General features: G+C 43.9%; 1 protein-coding gene across 5 annotated transcripts in view; it reads right to left on the bottom strand.

Moving 5' to 3' along the window:
• Nucleotides 1-21,367, bottom strand: part of LOC118633614 (myelin associated oligodendrocyte basic protein) — a 41,312-nt gene that overhangs the window by 9,580 nt on the left and 10,365 nt on the right. For 2 of the 5 annotated variants that reach the window (XM_036267551.1, XM_036267552.1), the window contains 3 exons: nucleotides 9,506-9,715; nucleotides 8,942-9,211; nucleotides 890-1,097 (listed from right to left, as the gene is read on the bottom strand). In XM_036267551.1, coding sequence (XP_036123444.1) covers nucleotides 1,058-1,097; nucleotides 8,942-9,211; nucleotides 9,506-9,711 — 516 coding nt within the window. In that variant the 5' untranslated portion in view covers nucleotides 9,712-9,715 and the 3' untranslated portion in view covers nucleotides 890-1,057. Of the gene's footprint in view, nucleotides 1-889; nucleotides 1,098-8,931; nucleotides 9,212-9,505; nucleotides 9,716-21,367 lie in introns of those variants that run through there. The other 3 variants (XM_036267555.1, XM_036267556.1, XM_036267553.1) reach the window with 3 other exon arrangements.

Below are 21,367 nucleotides of genomic sequence, written 5' to 3'. Positions count from 1 at the left end.
CTGATCCCACTACAGTATCAGAGAGAAATGTGCAGGGGCCAGGTAGGGAGAGTATGGAGAGACCAGGCCTCGATCCTCCCCAGGACCTGGGCACCGTGGCCTGGAAACAGCAACTCTCTGAGCACACCTTCTGGTCCTCCGGAAGTGCCCAGGGGCCATCTGCCCGCCAAGGAAGCGAGGAGGTGGGAAAGCAATCATGCCTGCTGCGTGGACAGCCCATCTGAGCAGCTCTGTTTCCAGGACTGAGTCTAACAACCTGCCCAAAGCTACACACTTTGCAAAGCAATGGATTCTGGGGTTGAAACCATCCAGATGGCTTGCACAAGCTCAGAGGCAGTGCCTTAGAGTCCTTGCTGTCACTCAGGCTGGGGTCAGGAAGAGACATTGACAAATCCCTGTGGGAGGTTGGAGGCAGGGGCCTGGTGGGGGGAGGGGTTGCTGTGTTCTCAGCCTTTTCTCTTAGCCTCTGACACAGTACACTAACTACACCTGACATGTGGACTTAGACAACTCTGACCGTCCCTGGGAATATCTTTGCATCTCTGGATTATTTGACAGCCTGTTATCTTACTCAGAAAAGAATGTGGATTTTCCCTAGACCCAACTGTGCCTCTGACTGCGGGCTAGTACAGGGAATTCATTGCAAAGAGGAAGGTCAAGGATCTTCCCAGGATCAAGGATCAGCAACAGGGTGCCAGGGACAGAAAGGCATAGAGGTTGGAGGACACTGGCACTTGAACCATCTGATCCAAAAACCCTGGGGGCTTATGCACATGCTGGGGGAGAAAGGACTTCAGGTAAGACCGAAAGAGCCATGCACTGAGTTCCGGAGCCTGCTGGGCACTGCTGGGACCCACCGACTACCGCATAACACAGATGTCCCTCTCACCTCCAGGCAGGCTGCCCGGCAGCCCCCCTGCCATGGAGACCTTGGGCATCAGCAGGTGTCTGCCTCTGCATCATATTCGAAACTGGATAGCTTGCCCGAGGGCACGCGGGTCAGGGAGCAGCGAGTCCAGGAGCTGAGGCCATCCATGCGCTTGAAACTCCGCGTTGGTTACTTCCTCCTTGGGGCTGGCTTGCTCCTCCTTTTCAATCTGGTTCACAAAGAGAGACATACAAATCCGTGACCCTGGTAAGTGCTCAGTTGTGAATTTGTACATTTGAGGTTATTCTTTTTCTGGGAACTCCTTTAATTTCTCAATTCTGGTAGTATCTGGTCAAAATAATACAATTATTTTTTTCCTGGCCTGATCCTAGAAAAGATATTATTTAAAAGTCCTTCTATTTTTATGTACAATAATTATTGCCTTTCTATTTAATCATTCAGATAATTTTTAAATACAAAAGAAATCAAAGTATCACCCCACTCCTATAAAAACAGCTAGTCATCCAGATGGTGTGGCACAGTGGTTGAGCATTGACCCATGCACCAAGAGGTCGCCGGTTCGATTCCTGGTCAGGGCACATGCCCAGGTTGTGGGCCGAATCCCCGGTGAGGAGCATGCAGGAGGCAGCCAATCAGTGTTCTCTCTCATTGATATTTCTATCTCTCTCTCTCTCTCTCTCCCTTCCTCTCTCTCTAAAATCAATAAAGGAAAAAAAATTTTTGTTTAAATACCAGCTAGTCATACTGTCCATGAACGTAAATACGTGCGTGTACACACATTTACACATAGGGTATATGCATTCACATTATAAAATTGTGACTCTATTGACATGTTCCCATTTTGATGGGGAGTGGACTGTATTCAAGAAAATAACACCCAGGAAAGATATTATGAATATGTGTCTCCAGACAAGAATTGCCTTCAAGCTCATTCTCCGTGTTATAATAACTGCAGCTTATTTAGACAGAACTTTATGTGACCGCCTTTGAAATGAGGCTATGTCAAATAGTTTCAGAACATCATCAAAGTTCCTAGTTTTAAAAAAGATTCAAAGCAGAATACCAAAAATGCATACATTAGAATTGTGCCATACTTTTACACTAAAGACTGAACTTATGGGAATCACAGCTCTTCCTATAACTAGGGGTTCGGGGAAACTAGAAATAAAATTCATATGAACAATAGCATTTTCCAAAACCCCAAATTATATACCAAGCTAACAATGCCAGAGCCCTTCAGACAGGATTGAGGATGGATAAGCAAACAATTTATTGAAATTTGCAGAGTGAATTGTAGCCTGGAAGGTTGGAACACATCCTTTGACATTTAGGGAGGGAATCTTCACATTTTCTGGACTGCATCTATGACCTCCAGACATGAGACCGCCTGCTCATTTTAGAACTCCACATGGATTCTGCTGAATGTAAAGCCCTGGATGAGGACAGCAGCATAGCAGCCCACAGATCCCAGGCATCACCCCGTTCGGGTACCACTGCAATCAGCCGCTGTGGTATTGCAGATAGTATGAGCACCTAATTATCTAACTGGCCTTCACTGGCAATGGCAGCCACATTGATGGCACTGGGGACAGCCGAATTGTGCAGCAACAGCCCCTGAATTCCATTTCAACAAGTGAAAGAAACTTGAGTTGGGGAGTATCTGCCAGTAGTTAGGTTTAAATGGCACAATGTATCCATTAAGTAACCGTTCTGATAACATCCACTTCCCTAGTACTATAAGATGCTGAACTAAGTACTGTACAGTGATAAACAATGAGGTAGAAACTCTCATTTTAGAAATGAAAAAAACATGGTTTTGAGAGAATAAAAGACCTGAAGCCAGAGTGCTTGCTCTTCACACCGCGCCAGACTAGGTGTATTTACATGTCTCACTCAGTAACATCGGCCAAGCCCAGAGTCAGGCCCTGGAGATATGAGTGGAAGACAGATCCCTGCTCCTGACTGACACGCACTCCAGCAAGAGAGAGAAACAGTACGGTGTCTGAAAGGTAGCAGTGAAGATACCAACTGAGCCCAGGGAGGGGGTGGGCATCTGCTCAGCAAGAACTATGAAGGCTCTTCAGTTGAAGAGCTGTGCCAAAGCTCCTAACCACTGACAGTAGTGATGATTCTGCAGACACAGGAGAGAGTGTCTCTGTTTACATGAAATAGTCCCCACATCACCCCATTGACCAACTCCAAATACGAAAATAACAAGTCACTCTGATGTGAAAAATCAAGCCCTGTATAAAACATCCTAATAATCTTGTAGCACATCCTTCAAGGATTAAAGTTATAACAGAGCAGAAGAAGCAAGCCGCTCAAGCCCATGTAGGGTTGGGAAAGGAACCACGAGTCTTGGGCACACATACAGGCGACCATCACATGATGGCTCCTCAGGGCGCTGGTTCCCTTCAAGAAGAGCTTCGTCCTTAATGTGGTTTGAAAATTAATCCATCATGGAAATCCAGTCACTAGAGTTTCAGTAATATTCTCTCATATGTATCAAGGTGACACCATTACCTGGTGATTTGGGGGCAATCACAATAATCATTCTTGTAGTGATTAGAACCTCTTTGATTTTGTTTTAAATCCAATACACATTCGTGTTCATGATAGAGCATGTCAGTCGATGAACCATGAGGAGAGATAAACCATATCTTGAAATGAGAATTTGAAGATAGTACAGCTATAAATCTACAACCCAACCCAAGTACCTTATCTGGTTGGGCTCAGGCTTTTGAACTCTAACCCCTTTTAGTGATCCAGAAAGCCAACTTGTCAAATATTTAATCTTGATAAAATATTTCTCTAAGAAGCAAATGTTCCAACTGAAATATCTGTTTAAACCATATGCAAACCTAAGCATACAGATTAAAAGGTAAAAAAAAAAATTGTCTCTCTATTCATAGGCAACATGATTATCAATGTGAAAAATCCCAGAGTCTACCCCCCAAAAAGGATAGAATAACTAAGCTTAGCAAGGTCACAAGATATATGGTCAATATACAAAAATCAATTGTTTTATATACTAGCAATGGATAATTAAAAATTGAAATTGAAAAATGGACTATTTTAATAGCACCTTTATAGACTACTTAGGTATAAAGCAAACAAAATATGTGCAAGATCTATGCACCGAGAATTTAAAATTTTAAAAAGACCTAAATGAATGGAGAGAGATTCAACACTATTACGGTTCTCCCCAAATTGACTTATAAACTCAACACAATCGCGTTCCAGAAACTACCAGGATATATTGTAGAAATTGACACACTGATACTAAAATTTATATGGAAAAATAAAGGAACTAGAATAGCCAAAAACAATTTCAGAAATGTACAACAATGTCAAGGAATTCATACTAATTGATTTTTAATACTTACTTTAAGGCTACAGTAATTCGGGGTTGTCTTTTTGAAAGGTAAGATATATAAATTAACATAGAAAATAGAAAGGCCAGAAATAAACTCACATGTTCTGGTCAACAGATTTTTAACAAAATGGCAAAAGTAAGTCAACGGGAAACCTTTTCAACAAATGGTGCTGGAACAATTAAAAATAAATGTGCAAAAAACAATGATTGAATCTCAGTTCATATTTCAAACCATTTAGATAAGAATTAACTCAAAATGAATAATTATATAAATGTAAAACCTAAATTTTAAAATTTCTAGAAAATATAAGGAGAAAATCTTTGTGACCTTGCATTAGGCAAAGAATTCTTACATACAATACAAAAAGCATAAACCCAAAAGTCAAAATAAAAAATGATACATTGGACTTTGTCAAAATTTGAAACTAATTCAACACAAGACACTGTTAGGAAAATGAGAAAGCAAGCCACAGAATGGGAGATAATATTTTCAAAACAGATATTTATATCCAGATAAATGTTATATACTCTCAAAATACAATAAGAAAATAACAACCCATTTTTTAAAATGGGCAAAAGATTGAGCACACACTTCACCAATAAGTGTCTTTGGTGGATGATATACAAGCTCATTAAAAGATTCTCAACATCATTAATCATTAGGAAAATGCTAAATTAAAACTACAATAAGATATTATTACATATCTATTAGAGTGGATAAAATTGTAAAAGCTGACAATACCAAGTGTTGACAAGAACGCATGGCATCACACATTGCTAGTCACAGTGCAAAATGATACAATCACTTTGGAAAACAGTTTAGTATTTTCTTATACATTTAAATATACAACTGCCACATGTCTCAGTCATACCAGTCCTAGTTATTTACTCAAGAGAAAAAAAAAACATCTGCTCACATGAATGTTTACAGCCGCTTTATTCATAATCACCAAAAACTGGAAAAACCCTAAATCTCCAACTAGCGAATGAAAAATTGTGATGCATACATACAAAGGAATACTACTCAGCAAAAAATTGAAAAAACTACTTATTCATGTAATAATCTGGTTCAATCTCAAATGCATTATGCTAAGTAAAAGAAGCCAAACTCAAAAGGCTCCATACTGTATGATTCCATTTGTACAACGTTCTGGATGACACAAAACTATAGGGACAGAAAACAGCTCCGTGCTTTTCAGGAGCTTGGGGGTTGACTGCAAAGGCGAACTATGAGAGAAATTTGGGGGGTGATGAAAATATTCTCTATCCTGATTGTGGTGGTGGTTGTGTGCATAGAGCTATTTGCTGAAAAGGTTAAATTTTACTGCATGCAAATTATATCTTAATAAACCTGATATATGTGTTTGTGTGTTAGGAGGGGTGGTGTGTATTACACATACATGTACATGCAACACCCTGGAGGAAACAGGAGTGGAGGAAGGAAGATCACAGGTGTGGTTGACCTGATCAAAAAATATGCTTTGTCCTTCAAGGCTGAGGGGAAGGATTTAGAGATAGATGTATACCCTAATAAACATGGGAGGGCTGGGGGGGTGGGGCAGGCTAGTCTGGAGAGGGACTGCGGCTTATGCATTTGTGGTGGCAGCAACCCTAAGGCTACAAGGCTTTTCCCAGCCTTGCTCAGCATCCATTGGCTCAGCATCTGGGAAACTGCAGCGGTGCAGGTAAGTCATCATCCTGCGTAGGATCAGGGATTTGTGCGATGTAGGGAACAGGAGGATGGGGACAATGGGATTAAGGCTATCAGAGAGAGACTGGTTAACCACGTGGTTGAGGTTAAGGACACGTGACCAGGGAGAAGCTGTCAGACTGGGAGAATACACACAGCTCATAGGACTGGAGGTCTCTCTGGCTAACCCAGGCCTCTGCTTTGTGCTCTGGGGCGCACCATGATGTGTAAAGGCCTGCTCCTGAATGCGAAGGGATGTATGATTGATGGAGAGCAAGATTCAAGGGTTCGGTCACCCAAACTCACAAAAGCTATAATGCAACCTGAGAGGCAAGCGGCGCAAGAGCCCGATTTGAGAGCAGAGTGCTGAGGCCCCTTTTCTAACTCTGCTCTTACCTGGAAAATGATCAGTGAATTTCTGATTTCGTCCAGCGCATGAGACCAACAACAGATTACCAGGGCATAACCGCTGGGGCAAAATGAAGCATAATATACGCTTGGATGCAATTTGTCCACAAACAGGGAGGAAAGAAGTTATTTCCAAGATGACTACAAAGTCAGTGTTGTTGCCTAGGAACTAGAGGGAGGGCTCAGAAAAGGGACTGGAAGTCTAGTTTACCCAATCCCGCATGTAAGAAAGAATGCGCCATGGTTTTCTAGAAGGAGGAAATTCAGAGTGAATGCCTTGGCAGAAGGAAGGCAAGTCATGTCATAGAGAAGGTCTGGGGAAAGTCAGGGTCCACCTGCCTGAAGAGCAGGCAGGCTACCTCCACCCAACAGCCTGCACCTCTGCAGCTGGCCCAGCGGTGCGCACTATCCAACCCCTTGTCGTAATTTGCTCATGGGTCAGCGTGCTTCAGAAGTCAATTCTCCTTTGCCAAGTGTATGTGTTTATATTGCATTAGTCTTTGGCAGTGCTGACAGTTCTAAACCAACTGAAAACAATATACAAATATGAATCTTCTACAGTTACAAGAAAAAGTGAAGTGTTTTTACTCTATTACCAATGTAACCAGCATGTAGTCATTCACTTGGTGTGTCTGTCCTAAACCCTAGAAGCCACGTGCTCCATGCCTAGCCCAGGATGGTGGGTGGTCCATAAAAACCATACCTGGATTGCTTCAATTTCAGGCTCAAAACTAGAGCCTTCTCTGTCTCCTAAAGACTAAATGCTGTGGAGAACCTGAAGCCACTTTAGAACCTGTACCTTCTAACAATCAGTTGTCTAACCTTGACTTTGATGTTATCATCTGCTGAAGTGATACAAGGGAATGGAGGACGGGAGTCAGGCAAGCGGGACCACTGAATGGGGGCTGCAGTCGGAGGCAGCCAAGCTCAGCGTTGTTCCTGGAAGGAACAGCAGTATCACCGAGGAATGGGCCACTGATAAATACCATCTGGGCATCTGGACCAGGGTCATGCGTCATTTCCCTTGCTTGCCCAGAGCCTGGTTCAGGGCTGTATACATAGTCTTGATGAGTAGGCTTGAAAATACATGCAGAAATAAATCAGTCCTCCAGACTTCTGGTGTGCAAGGCTCAATTTGGTACAAAATACGCTCTGAACAAATGAGTCAAAGGAGCACACAGCACTGCCCAAATATGTGTGACTGGCCCCAAATCAGTCCCTCATAGTCACAGTGGTTTTCAGAAAACCACAGATCCCAGCTCTCAAAAGAGGAACATGGAAGCAGCTCAACCCAGGAAATGCTTTCATTTTTAGAACCACAATGTGTTGCCTTCCACATTTCTTTACTACTCATCACAGATCATGTGGATCACTGGTTGTGGAAGACATAGGCCAGTTTCTCAAAGTGTGGTCTGTGTCCCACCTATGTCGTTATGCTGGGGAGGGGAGATGGCTTGTTGACAATGCAGCTCCCCAGACCTCACCAGTGACCCAGGGAATTCGATTCTCTGGGGACATCTGTGACTTGCTCTCCAGTCAACTCTTCTGCATACTGGCTCTGTACACATCAGGTGACATGTACACAGGTACTGTGCTATGCAGGAGCTGGGCGTCCGAGTAGATATGAGAATCCCAAATACCATTAACACCCTCTATTAACTTATAAAACAGGCTCGTTTCCAAATATCAAAAGGACCAAAAGTTGGTCTGCGATGTATGTGGGCAGGAAGTCTATGGGGAATCTCTGTAGCTTCTGCTCAATTTTGCTATCAACCTAAAATTGCTTTAAAAAGTAGAGACTATTAAAAACAACAACAGAAGTTGACCTGCCTGAGGTGTCGTGGATGGAATATGCCTCTGGCTTCTTTTATCTACACGGATCCCCCACCTCTTACGCTCTACTCCTCCCAGCCTAACCACCTCTGGGCGGCCTTGGTGTAGCACAGCCCTGCTCCAGGCTCCCACAGCCCCGTGTGCACACTGACTGTGACAATATTAGGACCTTTACCCCTACACTGTGACCAGCCATTCTCCTGTCTGGTCCCAGTGAATCACAAGAAAAAGCCTGGCTTGGTCAGGGCTTCGCTCCTTCCCGCGGCATGGCGTCTGGCACTCGGCAGGTGTGGAGTCAGGTGTGTTAGATGACCGCGTGAGTGAGTGAGATGGACACGAGATGAAGTGTGTTGGGAGGATGGATGGACAAAATGGCTACACCTCTGCTCTTGCACATACAGAGACATCCTTCCTGTCTCGGAAGCCCAGGAATCAAGATCCTCATGTATGTCATCTGTCATTGCGGTCAGTACTCTGAACTGACATATTGATCACTTCCAGTCCTACGAGACAGAGGAGACCAGGGAAACTGGCATCGGAGGTGTTGTGCCAATGTCATGTGTGAGGGAAGTAGAAGCCACACGAGGTATTTCAGACAGAGGGGATGTAATGCAGGGATCTGATGACTCGGGTTTGGCAAGGCTGAAAGAGGCCCTTGAGATAACCCGGGTGTTAGTAAACACAGGAAGCAGCTACTAACCTTAGCGCTGGGGGAACAAAAGGGAAGAGATGGTGTTACCAGAACCTAGAAGCTTTGATGGGGGACCCCCCACGGCTGGAGCCTGGCCCTCTGTGGGGGCTGCTGCGCGGCTGCTGCTTGGACTTCTGAGGGGGGCGCTGCTTGGCTGGTGGTGGTCGGACCTCTGGGCGGGGTCGTGGCTGCCGCTCAGACCTCGGAGGGGACCGTGGCTCAGTCCTCGGAGGGGACCGTGGCTTGGCTGGTGCTCTGACCACCGCGGGGGGCGCCGCTGGCTGGTGCTTGGGCCTCTGGGGGGACGTTGGACGGCGCCTGGTTCTGAGAGGGCCAAAAGAAGCTGGAGGCTGGAGCCATGGCTCTGCCGCGTCAGGGATGCTGACAGCTGGGACCAGCAGGCAGGCCCTGCGCCCCCTCCCACCTTCCAGGCTCCCTCCTGCACCTTCCAACGGCAGAACGTAACGGGGAGCCCACTGTCAGGCCACGGGGAAGAGCAGCGTGCAGAGCCCCAGCCCGCACCGCAGAGCAGAGCAGACAGTGGGGGCCGGGCTCGCAGACGAGCGACGACTGGCCAACGCCAGCCCAGGGGCTCAGTGGGCAGTGCCGGACCCTTACCTGGTCTTTTGGCAGGCACAGCAGATCCAGTCCTCCTCTTTCTTCTGGTAGAAGCAGCCGCTCCTGCAGAGACTGTATTTCCGATCCACGATCTCCCGCTTGGAGTTGAGGAAGGTGAATGGTGGGCAGCAGTGTATGCTGAAGTGCTCGGAGAACTTCTGGTTCTTGGAGAGTCTGGGACCCTCCTTCGTGGTTTTCTGACTCATCTCACTGGAAGCCATCCGTGTGGGAGCAGGCGGGGGACAAGACAGCACAGGGGTGAGAGAGCTTCCTAAAGGGAATCCCCCTGGGCTGGCCCAGGTTGGCTCCCACACAACTCCTGCCCATCACGTTCCTGCCCAGCTCCGTGGGAAACAGCTGAATTAGGGGTTGGTTCATTTTTGTGTATTTTATAAATGTTTTCTGGACATGGACCCTTTTTCCCTTGTGTTTAGTAGTCCATTTGAGATAGAAAAAAAATATTACGAAGCCAAACATTATGAGCCTCTAGTCCTGATGGAAGGTGGTTGCTTTATATACTTCGCCTCATTTGTATAACATATCCACAAACTAAAGATGAGAGAAGCTAAGAAACGTGACAAAGTTCATAAAGCCCGCAAGAGGCAGACAGGGGATTTGAATCCATGTCTTTGGGACTCCAAAATCCTGTGCCTTTGACCAGGCCCAGCACTCTGTGCCCCTGTGCTCCGCCTCCTCTCCCAGGGCCCGGGCTGGACTCTGAGGGACTGGAGATGGGCCCAGGGAAGGGGTAAGTCTGCAGAGCTGCATGGGTCTGTGTCCTGGGGTGAAAAAGTCCGAAAGCTAGGGACAGCGCTCACTGAGGGAGGAACGCTAGAGAATGGTGTTCGGAGACGTCACACAGCATGGTGTCAAGGGCTTCGGAGCAAGTAAGAAAGTACACAGTGGGGAACTAGAATGTAAAGTCAGAGAGGGTCCTGAAGGGAATGCAACAGACAGGCCCTCTGTTCCTCCCCCACCTGCTCTTCGTAGGTTTTTAAATCTACACTCGCTGTTGAAAATAAAAAATTTTGGACCAATGGAGATAATGAAAATTTCTAAATTCTTATCCCAAACTTAGCCACTTGCACATTTTTTCGAATATTTACATGTGAATATATCCGTAATAAAAATTAGGACCATACTTTATGAACTTTTTAAATTTTTATACTTAAAGTTTTGTAGATACAGGCATGATGTTATTTTTACTATTCTCGTATAACTTTGTAAATCTGTAATAAATTTATAGTTACAGCCCCCTTTATAGTTTATATATTTACATCTTTGCTCATTTTTCTTAATTAATCTTGCCAGAAGTCACCTACTTTATATTCTTTTTTTAAAATATGTTTTTATTGGTTTTTTGGGGAGAGAGAGAAACATGGATATGAAAGCAAAACATCGATCGGCTGTCTCCTGTGCACCCCTTACTGGGATCAAGCCCGAAACCTGGGCATGTGCCCTGACCAGGAATTAACCAGGACCTCTCAGTCCCTGGGAGGATGCTCAGTCCCCTGAGCCACACTGGCCAGGCTACTCTATATTCTTTTTGAAAACAAGCTCTTGGATTCCTTGCTTCTCTTTGCTCATTTTTTTCTAGTTCATTAATTTCTATGTGCATCTATTATTTCTTTTCTTCAGTTTTTTTTTAATGTTTATGTTCTTGTTCTATTTCTCTATTCTTTTTTTTTTTTTTTTTTATCTTCACTCAAAGACATTTTTTGCATTTATCCTCAGATAGAGCAGGAGGGAGAGAGGGAGGAAGAGAGAGAGAGAAACATCAATGTGAGAGAGACACACCGGAGTGGTCGCCACCCACATGACCCCAACCAAGGCCGGGGACAAACCGCAACCGAGGTACTTGCCCAGGACTCTCCGGTCCACAGGCCGACGCTCTAACCGCTGAGCCAAACCGGCCAGGGCTATTCCTCTATTCTTGAGTCAAATGCTTCTCACAGGTGCATTAAGTACCACTTTAGCTGCACACCACAAGTATTAACATAAATCATTTTCACTTCATTTTAAATATGGATGAGTTCCTCCCTGATTCATCAATTCTTTTTAAAAATCTGTTGTAAAATTTCCAAGAGTATGGAGTTATTTTGGTTACGTTGACTTTTCATTCTGAAGCACGCTCGTCAGAGAAAGTGGCGTGTATGAACCTCTGAGTTGATACTGCCTTGATCGTTTCTGGAGGAAACTCTCTCTTCCTAAGAAATAAAGTTCACTTCTCGAACAGGACTCTTCTCTCTCTCTTTCGACTCCTTCTCTAAGTGGACAAGAGGAGCGGAGGAACCTAAAGGCCTCCAGGCAAGGAGGGACGGTGTGGATGGTCTGGGTGGTGTCCCCTTCTGCTGGACTCTGCCACAGAGTACCGTGCGTGGTCTCCCCTGGTCCCCTGGCATGAATGACACGTTGCTGCTGACCACTTGACCCCACCAAAGCCACTGGTCCCTGCCGAGCGGCCTCCTCTCCAGCTGTCCTCTCAGCCCCTCCACATCCCCTCCAGGCAACTTCCGGTTCCCATGCCCGCCAAGCACGCTCCACGTGGCAAATCAAGAGCCCTTCCTTGGGGCCCTTCCTTGGGGCCCTTCCTTGGGGCCCTTCCTTGGGGCCCTTGGCCTAAACAGCTCCCCGACCAGAGCTGTGCGCTCACTCGTGGCCACATTGGATGAGGGCAGCCCTCCCCCAGGGCCTGCAGTCTGTCCCCACTATTCCTGTTGAAGTGTGTCAGTCGGAACCACCACCACACATACACTTTCAAACCTGTCTGGACGTTTCTACACCATACCACATCCCCGCCATGATTTTGAGGTTTTAGCTGAAGAAAAGAGTGAACATGGATGTCCGCCTCCTTCAATTTCCGCCCCCCCCCCCCACCTCCAGCACCCTCCCCCTTGAATGTGCTCCATGATACACAGACTTCTTCCAGAAACTCCCCAAGTGGAGAAGGCTTGAGCCAAGGACATGCTCCTTCCCAGCCTGGTGTTCCTTTCCCCAGCTCCTTCTACACGACTCCAATTTCTTATTAAAACCCACACTGCCACCCTCTGCCTCGAAATGATAAGGAATAATTGTAAGGAAAAGATGGAAATAACCAGAAATTGTCATTTTCATAAGACAAGATGGTCTTGAGAACAAGATGACATATCTAGCATTTAAAACCCTATTATTTCAAACCATGAAGAATTAACTTCAAGTGCTTAAAACACTTATAAATTTTTAATGAATTTCTGTTAGAGCTTGCCTCCATTTCACAATTTAATATTTATTCTCTGAAAATCAAAACCCTTGAGAGCAATAACATCTGTTAACCTTTTATTCTATGAGAGGAGACAGAAATAAAATATAGTTCCAGTAATAATGCATGAATATGGATGAAATAGTAAATGGAATTTTACTTACTGGTAGGGAGAGAGGGGCAGGTAGGGTAAGTGACAGGAAAATCCTAAAATTAATTTTGCATATTACCCCAAATCAGGGGATGGTCTTTCAAGAAATTGCCAGAACAGAAGCGAGGCATTTATAATTCTATACATTTCTTCAAACCAGACTTGCTGGTTAAAGGCTTTGATTTTATTTAATTATTAATATTCTTATACTTAAGGAATCATGGAAATACTAGGTAGCAATTTGAAGAACAATTAAATATTAGGCAGCCATTTTAAAAGGTGCTTATGAAGAGACTGTACTGATATAAGAAAATATTTCTGTAACATCAAGCGAAGGCAGCAGGAAGCCAGACTTTCTTGTACGGCAGCAGCTCCAGGTGGCCAGCCAGCCCAGCTGAAGCCAGTGGAGGGTCAGAGGGGCAGGCCACAGCACGAGGGCCCACAGCTTCCTGGGGCCCCGCAGGTACCGCCGATGGCAGCCTCTCAGCAGGGAGGCTGGGGGAGGCCGGGGTGACCTCAGCAGGAGGGAGACACACACTCAAGCCCCTGCCTTGAATGGATGAGATACTGATACCCTGGAGACTTTGAGCAACCTTAGGGCTAATTTTCAAGCTGGCAAGGACTCTCTGAACTGCTGGTGGCTCTGTTAAGACAGCTTATGACCACAGGGGACCCTACTGACAAAGGAGGCCAGGTGACATGTGCAAAAAATATACACAGAAAAAGATGGAAGGTAAATCCAGCCAGTACAATAGTAACACTAGGCCATTCATTCACATGCTTAGTGAGTGCCTACTAAGTGCCAGTGGTGAACAAGACAAAGAAGGTGCCTGTACTCAGAGCTTAGGGTACAGTGAAGGGGACTTCGGCAGATCATACTGGGAACAACGTAGTCAATGTCTAATTGAAGTGTGATCAGATTCCTGGGTGCTAGGAGTGAGTGTAACAGTGAAATAACTTTAGATTGAGGGGCTAGAGAAGGGTGCCTGAAGAAGAGACATTCCATCTGCGATCTGAAGGATACGTGGGAGCCATGCATGTGTAGGGGGGGAGAGCATTCCAGACACAAGGCCCTGAGACTGGATGTGCTCGAGAAACCACGGAAGGGGATGTGGCTGGATCTCATGAGGCTGGAGAGTGAGATGTGGGCAAGACAGCCCAGGGCCTTGAAGATGAGCGAAGAAATAGGGAGAATTGGAAGGCACAGAGAGAGCGTGACTAGAGGAGGTGACTTCCTAGTCATGTTCCATGAAGATCACTCAGGATTCTAGCAGTGGAGCTTGGAAGGAAGCAGAAATGGAAGCCAGGAGACCAGTGACAGGGGACAGGGCTCCTCTTAGGGCAATGGCACTGAAGGTGGATCAGGAGGCAACAGTGATAAGACTTGAGGATGGCTTGGATGTGGGGTTCGTGGGAAAGGACAGGGCAAGGATGCCTCCATGTTTAGGGCCTGAGCAAATGCCCCACAGAGCAGTTTACTGAGTCGGGGAAGGGAGAAAGGGGATAGTTGGACATTCATTCATTCAACAAATACTAATTAAACACCCACTTTGTGCCAAATATGTTAACTCTGAGATGCTTATGAGGATCTAGTGCTGATGATGCCACACAACAGACCGATCTGTAGTAGAAGCATTGGCCTCAGCCTCAGAATTGCTCAGACCACAGTATAACATGAGCAAGAAGCAAGGCAGGAAGACCACTAACAACCAGGGCATGCTGATGGATAGTGCAGGCAGGAAAGAAGAACAAACAGGATTTCTGCAAGGGAAATTAGATTAGAAGCTGAATCGTTTTAGGATGAAAACAGGTTTGAGGATGGAGGAAGAGAAGAACCAGGACTTCAGTCTCATACATGTTCCGTTTGAGAAACGTGTGAGGTCTCCAAGCAGCTGTGAAAAGAAGCGATTGGCCACCTGGGTCAGGAGACAGTAAGAAAGAGAGGGTGAGAAATAAAGGTAAGTGTATTTGACACAGAGATGAGATTTACAGCCGAGGAAACACTGGAAAACACCTAGGCGGAGAGGGAGCATGGAAAAGAATAACTGAAAAAACGTTTTATTTACAACAGCAACAAGAATCCTGAGATACTAAAAATAAAGCAAAAGTTAAAATGTATAAATATTTGTGAGGAAAAACTTTAAAACTTCAGTGAAAGTCTAAGAGAATATATGACTAAATAAAAAGTTTTTCATAGGTGAAAAAGATCTCTATCATAGAGATGCAATATTTGCCAAAATTAATTCATAAATTCTATGCCTTTCTTACTCAAATTACCAAAAATATCTTTTGAAACATGACACTCTGATATGATGGAAAGGGCAAAGGACCAAGAATCACCAAAAAAAAGTCTGAAAGAATATCAGGACTTTTTATACCAGATATCAAAACATATTACTAAGACATAGTAATGAAACTAGTTGGCAGTGGCTCAGAAATGGACAAATAGACCAGTAGGGAATAAAATAGAAGTCAGAAACAAATCCAACTAAACAAGAGAACTTGATGTATGATAGAGATTTTATTACAAATCAGTGGAGAGAAAGTGGATTTGTTTACAAATAATGTTGATGTCATTAACTTTCCAAATGATATAATTGACTTCATCAAAATTAAAGACTACTGTACATCAAAAGGAACATAAGCATGGTCAAAAATGAGCAACACATGGAACATGCAAAGAATTACTATCCGGGCCCTGGCCAGTTTGGCTCAGCGGTTAGAGCGTCGGCCTGCGGTCCTGAGAGACCCGGGTTCGGTTCCCGCTAAGGGCGCGTACCTCGGTTGCAGTTTGTCCCCGGCCCTGGTTGGTCGTGTGGGTGGCAGCCACTTGATGTGTCCCTTTCACATCTATGTTTCTCTCTCTCTCTCTCTCTCTCTCTCTGTTCCTCTCTCTCCCTCCCACTCTACCTGAACAAAGAATGGAAAAATGTCCTCGGGTGAGGATAAAAAAAAAAAAAAAAAGAATCACTATCCGGAATCTTTAAAGAACTTCTACGAATCAGTAAGAAAAAGATAACCCAATAGAAAATTGGGCGAATTATATGAACAGGAAATTTATAGAAGAGGAAGCAGTAGATGACCCAGAAGTATATCAAAATACATTAAAACTCATCAGTTACCAATCTGATAGGCAAAATATTTTATAATGCAAACTAGAGATGGTAAACCTCAAAATGTTTTAGATTTAGAAAGTCTATAACTATGATTTACCATATTAATGGATTAAGAGGGAAATAGGATCAGTAATAGATGCTAAGAAAGTACTCAATAAAATTCAATACCCTTTATAATAAATATTCTTAGCACAGTGAAAAGGGAAGAGAATGTCCTTAATATTATAAAAAGCTAGCTACCAAAATATCTTCAGGAACAGTTTACTGCTGGTAAAATCTTACAAACATTTTATTCAAATCAGACATCCCAAGAAGGATTCTATCATCACTACAATTCAACGGTGCATTTGAAATCCTAACCAAAAAGCCCATAAAATAATAACAAAAATACATTTTTAAAAATAGAAACTATAAGATTCTACAAATTATTAGAACTAAAAAGACAGTCCAACAAGACTTCTGGACCCAAGATCAATATACCAAAACAAAAATAATTTCAACTGATCAAGTAGATTCTATTAGAAAGTGGAAAATAAAAGAAGTCATTCACACAGACCACAGAGCCATAGGATACCTACAGGTAGAAATATACCTGATGAAAGAAATGCAAGACCTTCATGAAGAAAGTTTCAGTTCCTTTTTGAAGTTTGCAGAAGAGATATTCAATATCATAAGTACACTGAATATCTCCTAACAAATCTATAAATGCAATGCAATTCTGATAAATATCACATTTTCAGGTAATTGATCAGATGATCCCATACTCCTTATGGAAGAATAAAGGAACAAGATGAACCAAGGCAATTTTGAGTAAGAATAAGGTCTTATCCTACTAGGTACCCACACTCACTCATCATAAACGATGCCAATTAAACCAGTCGAGTATTGACTTAGAAACAGACTAACAGATCAATGGAACAGAATAGAGAGCTCAGAAACAGATTCAAATGTGTCTAATTATATTATTTATTACAGGGAATTTTTTTCATGGAAAATTGATGAACTACTCAAAAGAGAGGCAAAATGAGAATAACCAAAGACCCAATAAGAGTAATAACAGCAAACACATGTCAGGAGATACAAGCCAGGCACAATTCAAAGGCTTCATATATTTAACTCATTCAGCCCTCATAACTTCACAGTAGCCCCATTTTGCAAATGAGAAAGCTGAGGACATACAGCTAGTAAAGAGGGGGCCCCAAGATCTCAACCAAGGTGGACTAGTCTGTATTTCTAACCTTGACACTACGTGGTTTCTAACGGCAGATGTGAAAAGGACAGAAGCAAATTGAAGGTGGTGGTTTTATAGAACCAAAGAAACAAGAGTTACAGTTAAAAGAGCTGTACCAGTAGAGAAGAAAATATATGATCATATAAAAGTGTAAGGTGTTAATAACCAGAATGTTTAAAGAAAAAACAAACTATAAATTAAAACAGAAACAGGCAAATAATAGAAAAAGGTGAATCTTTAAAAGTCAGTAATCGTATACCAATATGCTTAACTCTGTAAAATTAAAAGAAAGAAAAACAACAGCTGAGAAATGCCAATTCATGTCCATTCCGATTGGCCCAAAAATGGGAGGGATGACGTTAGCAAAGAGCAGGAAAGGCTGCCAATCAGAGCACTGGGGAGGGGCTAGGCGGCAGGAGCATTGAGCAAACCAGGACTGGGCTGGAGCTGGGTTCCATGAACCATCCAAGCTGTAAGCCCTGGGCTTCCAGAAGGATGCCCGCAGCTTCCAGCAACGGAGGTGCTTTGTCCAAGAGCTGTTTCTGGGATAAATATCGGGGGTTCAAAGGTTTCACTTCAGGCCCGGGTTTCTTTCACCTCCCACAACCTTCCCAACGCTCTGCTATGACCCCAATCCCTCTGCTCTGAAAAACATGATCACTGCAGAGCAGATTCATTCCACATTCACCACCTCCCTAAGAACATCTAATGGTTTCTAACACGGTTCATTCTCTCTCGAGCCAGGAGCTAATGCTTTCTCCTGAGTGCAGATGTACACAGAAAGACGGCTGCCGTGCTGATCCGTCCACAGCAGCACAGATACATGCAGGGAGTAAACCGTGTGTGACTACCATAGTCTGTCCCTCGCACATCTTTATCCATTTGTCCTTGTTTATCCCCGTGTGTCCTTGGCAACTGAAATGTTTACAAAGTAGTGCAATGAACGTTGGGCAGTAGATCCTTGTTGGGACACCAGTTCCAGATAAGGAAACATCACACAGGCATTTATTTTGAATGAGAGTGTTTTCCCCCGGAACCAAAACCCAATACTGATTTGAGGACCCGAAGAAACCGTGAAAACATAAGAGCATAACAGGACCCTTACTCTCTTGGAGCTGACAACACACTCGGGAGACAAAACAAAGCCCTCATTGCTACAGGGATGAATCAAAGCAGTCCGAGGTCCACCCTGCTCACAGACAGCTTCTCACAGACGTGTGCAAAAAGCCCTTTCCCGTTGAACAAACACACTGCCTGACTCTGGCTATTCTGGAACGGGAACAAGTATGATCTAAGGTTGGTATTAGCACACAGACAATACACTTAGCAAATATTTCAGGAATAAAACCCTTGCTTATTGTAGTGCAGCAAGACAAACATGTAAGTAATTTTCTGAACACAGTTTTAATAACATAACATTGCTTTTGTTACATCTGAAACTATACAACACATTGTGTTACCTGCAGACATATGAATTTACACTAGAATTGTATGTGGCTAAATAATTCCATAATGTTCTACAGATAGGGCAAATGGGTCCAGGAAGAGGAACAAAAAGGCACAAGTGTCTCCTTGTTTATCATTTCCCCTACTCAAATTACAGAGCAAAGTCCTTGTGTCTTAGTTAATATGGCACACAAGACTCTTCCTGCCCACCTAATCCCTTTATCTCACCACCACCCCTCCCTGCTCTAGGTCAAAAACATCCTATGATCAAAAGATGTACCTTTGAACATACTGTGTCTTTTCTTGGAATGCCTTTTCCTCATCCTGAATGTGTGGTAAACTTCTATTCATCCTAAACAACCCAACTAAGGTCTCACCTCATTAAAGGATGCACTCCCACCTTTGGGCTAGCTCTGGAATTTTTACATACTGCTATTGGTGGACATGTCATACTATGTGATAACAGTGTGGCTGTGTGTCTGGGATCCCAGCTTGAATCTTAGAGAGAAGGGCTTCTGTCTGAATCCCCAGGGTTCTGTCGTGTCCTCCACCACGATTGAATTGAGTGTCTTTAAAGTCCCCAGGTGCTTCTGTTCCCTGGAATGTTATGTAGGACTCACATGGCTTTTGTCACATTCTCAGCATGGTTCTTTTAAGTATTAAGGTTTTAACATAAAATGGTCTCTCTGTAGAAAATACTGTTTTTTCAAAGTGTACTTAGTTTTGTGATTATTTGCCTTTTTTACTCTGCTTGTGGTTTTAAAAATAAGAATTGTGTTTCTCCTCTATGAAAATGATGGGATTTTGGATGTACGCATATGTAAGTAAGACAAATCCTCTCTCAGAATTTTTCCTGGATGAAGAAAAAGGCAACCAATCTTCCAGATTTGCATTTTCTTATAGAAAAACCCCAGTCAGTTTAGCCTGTAGTCTTAGCAGGGCGCTAAGCGAGAGAACCTGATGAGCCAAGGTATTCTCCACAACAGCTGGAGGACGGCGAGAGCAGCCACGCTGCACTAAGTTCTCCAAGGGCTTCAGTCTCAGGGAGACGAAGAGACCAGGCCAGAGACAAGCAAAAATAAGCACCAGACTGTTGACCACCCTTTTCATAAATTTTGTGCGTGAGTCACCCAATGGCAGTTACATTTGCAGACTTCCTTGGTTGGATGAAATGCCACTTATCTTTATCTTATAATTTATATACTTCCATCTTTATATTTACCATATTATATTGAAATGATTCATCTATTCAAAGAAACAAGAGGAGGATTCATGGGAGACTCCAGGGTATATAGTTTGAGCAACCAGGTGGGTGGTGGAAGCATCCACTGGAGGAGAAGGTTTGGAGGAAGAAGCCCAACCGTGAGTTCAGTTTTAGATGCATTCAGGTTGAGGCATTGGAGGGACATCTAGATGGAGATGTCAAGTGGAAACTTCAGAGGAGAAGCCTGGGCAGGAGATAAAATTTGAAAGTTGTTGGAGTATAGGTGGCAATTAAAGCCATGCGGATGGATGGACTTGCCTTGGTGGCAGAATGTAGGCGAGGAAGAGGGTATGACTGTGCCTTGGGGCACTCCCACATTTACAGGTTACGTGGAGGAGGAGTGCTTGGCAAAGCATAAAGAGAAAAATGGGAGAGCCTAGCCAGTGTGGCTCAGTGGCTGAGCGTTGACCCATGCACACAGAGGTCGCTGGTTCAATTCCCAGTCAGGCACATGCCCAGGTTGTGGGCCAAATCCCCAGTGGGGGGCATGCAGGAGGCGGCCAGTCAATGTTCTCTCTCATCAATGTTTCTATATCTCTCTCTGCCCCCCCTTTCTCTCTCTCTAATTAATAAAGAAAAAAAGTTTTTTTTAAAGTGGGAGAGGAAGGAGGGACACTGGAACATATGGAACATGGGAGCCAAAGGGAAGGAGTGTTTTAAAAGAGAGAGTAGTCAACTTTGTAGAAAGACTCTGAGACACCAGTGGTGTGAAATGAGGATATAAAGAGTATATTAGATTAACTGACATGGAAATAATTGGTGACTCTCACAAGAATTATTTCCATAGAATGTTTAAAACAGAAATTAGATTAGAGAGTTTGTGGAAGGCATAGGGGCTGAAGATTTGGAGAGAAAAACTATAGTTAACTCAAGCCAGAAGTCTGAGAATAAAGGGGAGGAGAGTCGGGTAGTAGAGAGGTGGTTGGTCGGTTTCTTGATTTGTTTCTTGGTATGATGAGAGCATGCATAAGTGCTAATGGTCTAGTAGAGAGGGAAGGATTGAAATACAACCAGGAAGTAGAAATAATTAGTCTTCTTGAAGAAAACCAGAGGAGATGGACTGTAGCACACAGGGAGAAGTGTTGGCCTTTGTTGGAAGAGGGAAAACAGTTGGCTGTATGATTTTCCCATGAATAGCTTTGGTTTTTCCCTTGAAGGGGGAGATAAGGTTATCAGCAGAGAGTAAGAGACTTGGAGATTTAAGAACAGAATGGTTTAAAAGAAATTTTGCATACATTTGGAGACCAACCTGCCAAGGAGTTTTGAGAACCTCGCTGAGCTCAATGACCATCAATTTGTGGAGGTATCGATCTCCCCCATTGTGCTTTTCTCCATTTGTTCTCAGCAGCCTGGGTGCAGCCATGAAGAAGACAGACAGGTTCATCTACGGTTGGGATTTGCCAGAGAATTTGCAAG

This window comes from Molossus molossus, unplaced genomic scaffold (genome assembly GCF_014108415.1).
Source record: "Molossus molossus isolate mMolMol1 unplaced genomic scaffold, mMolMol1.p scaffold_m16_p_18, whole genome shotgun sequence".
Taxonomy (NCBI): Eukaryota; Metazoa; Chordata; class Mammalia; order Chiroptera; family Molossidae; genus Molossus; species Molossus molossus.
Note: the sequence above shows the minus strand (reverse complement) of the source record. Positions and strands in the feature narration are given on the sequence as shown.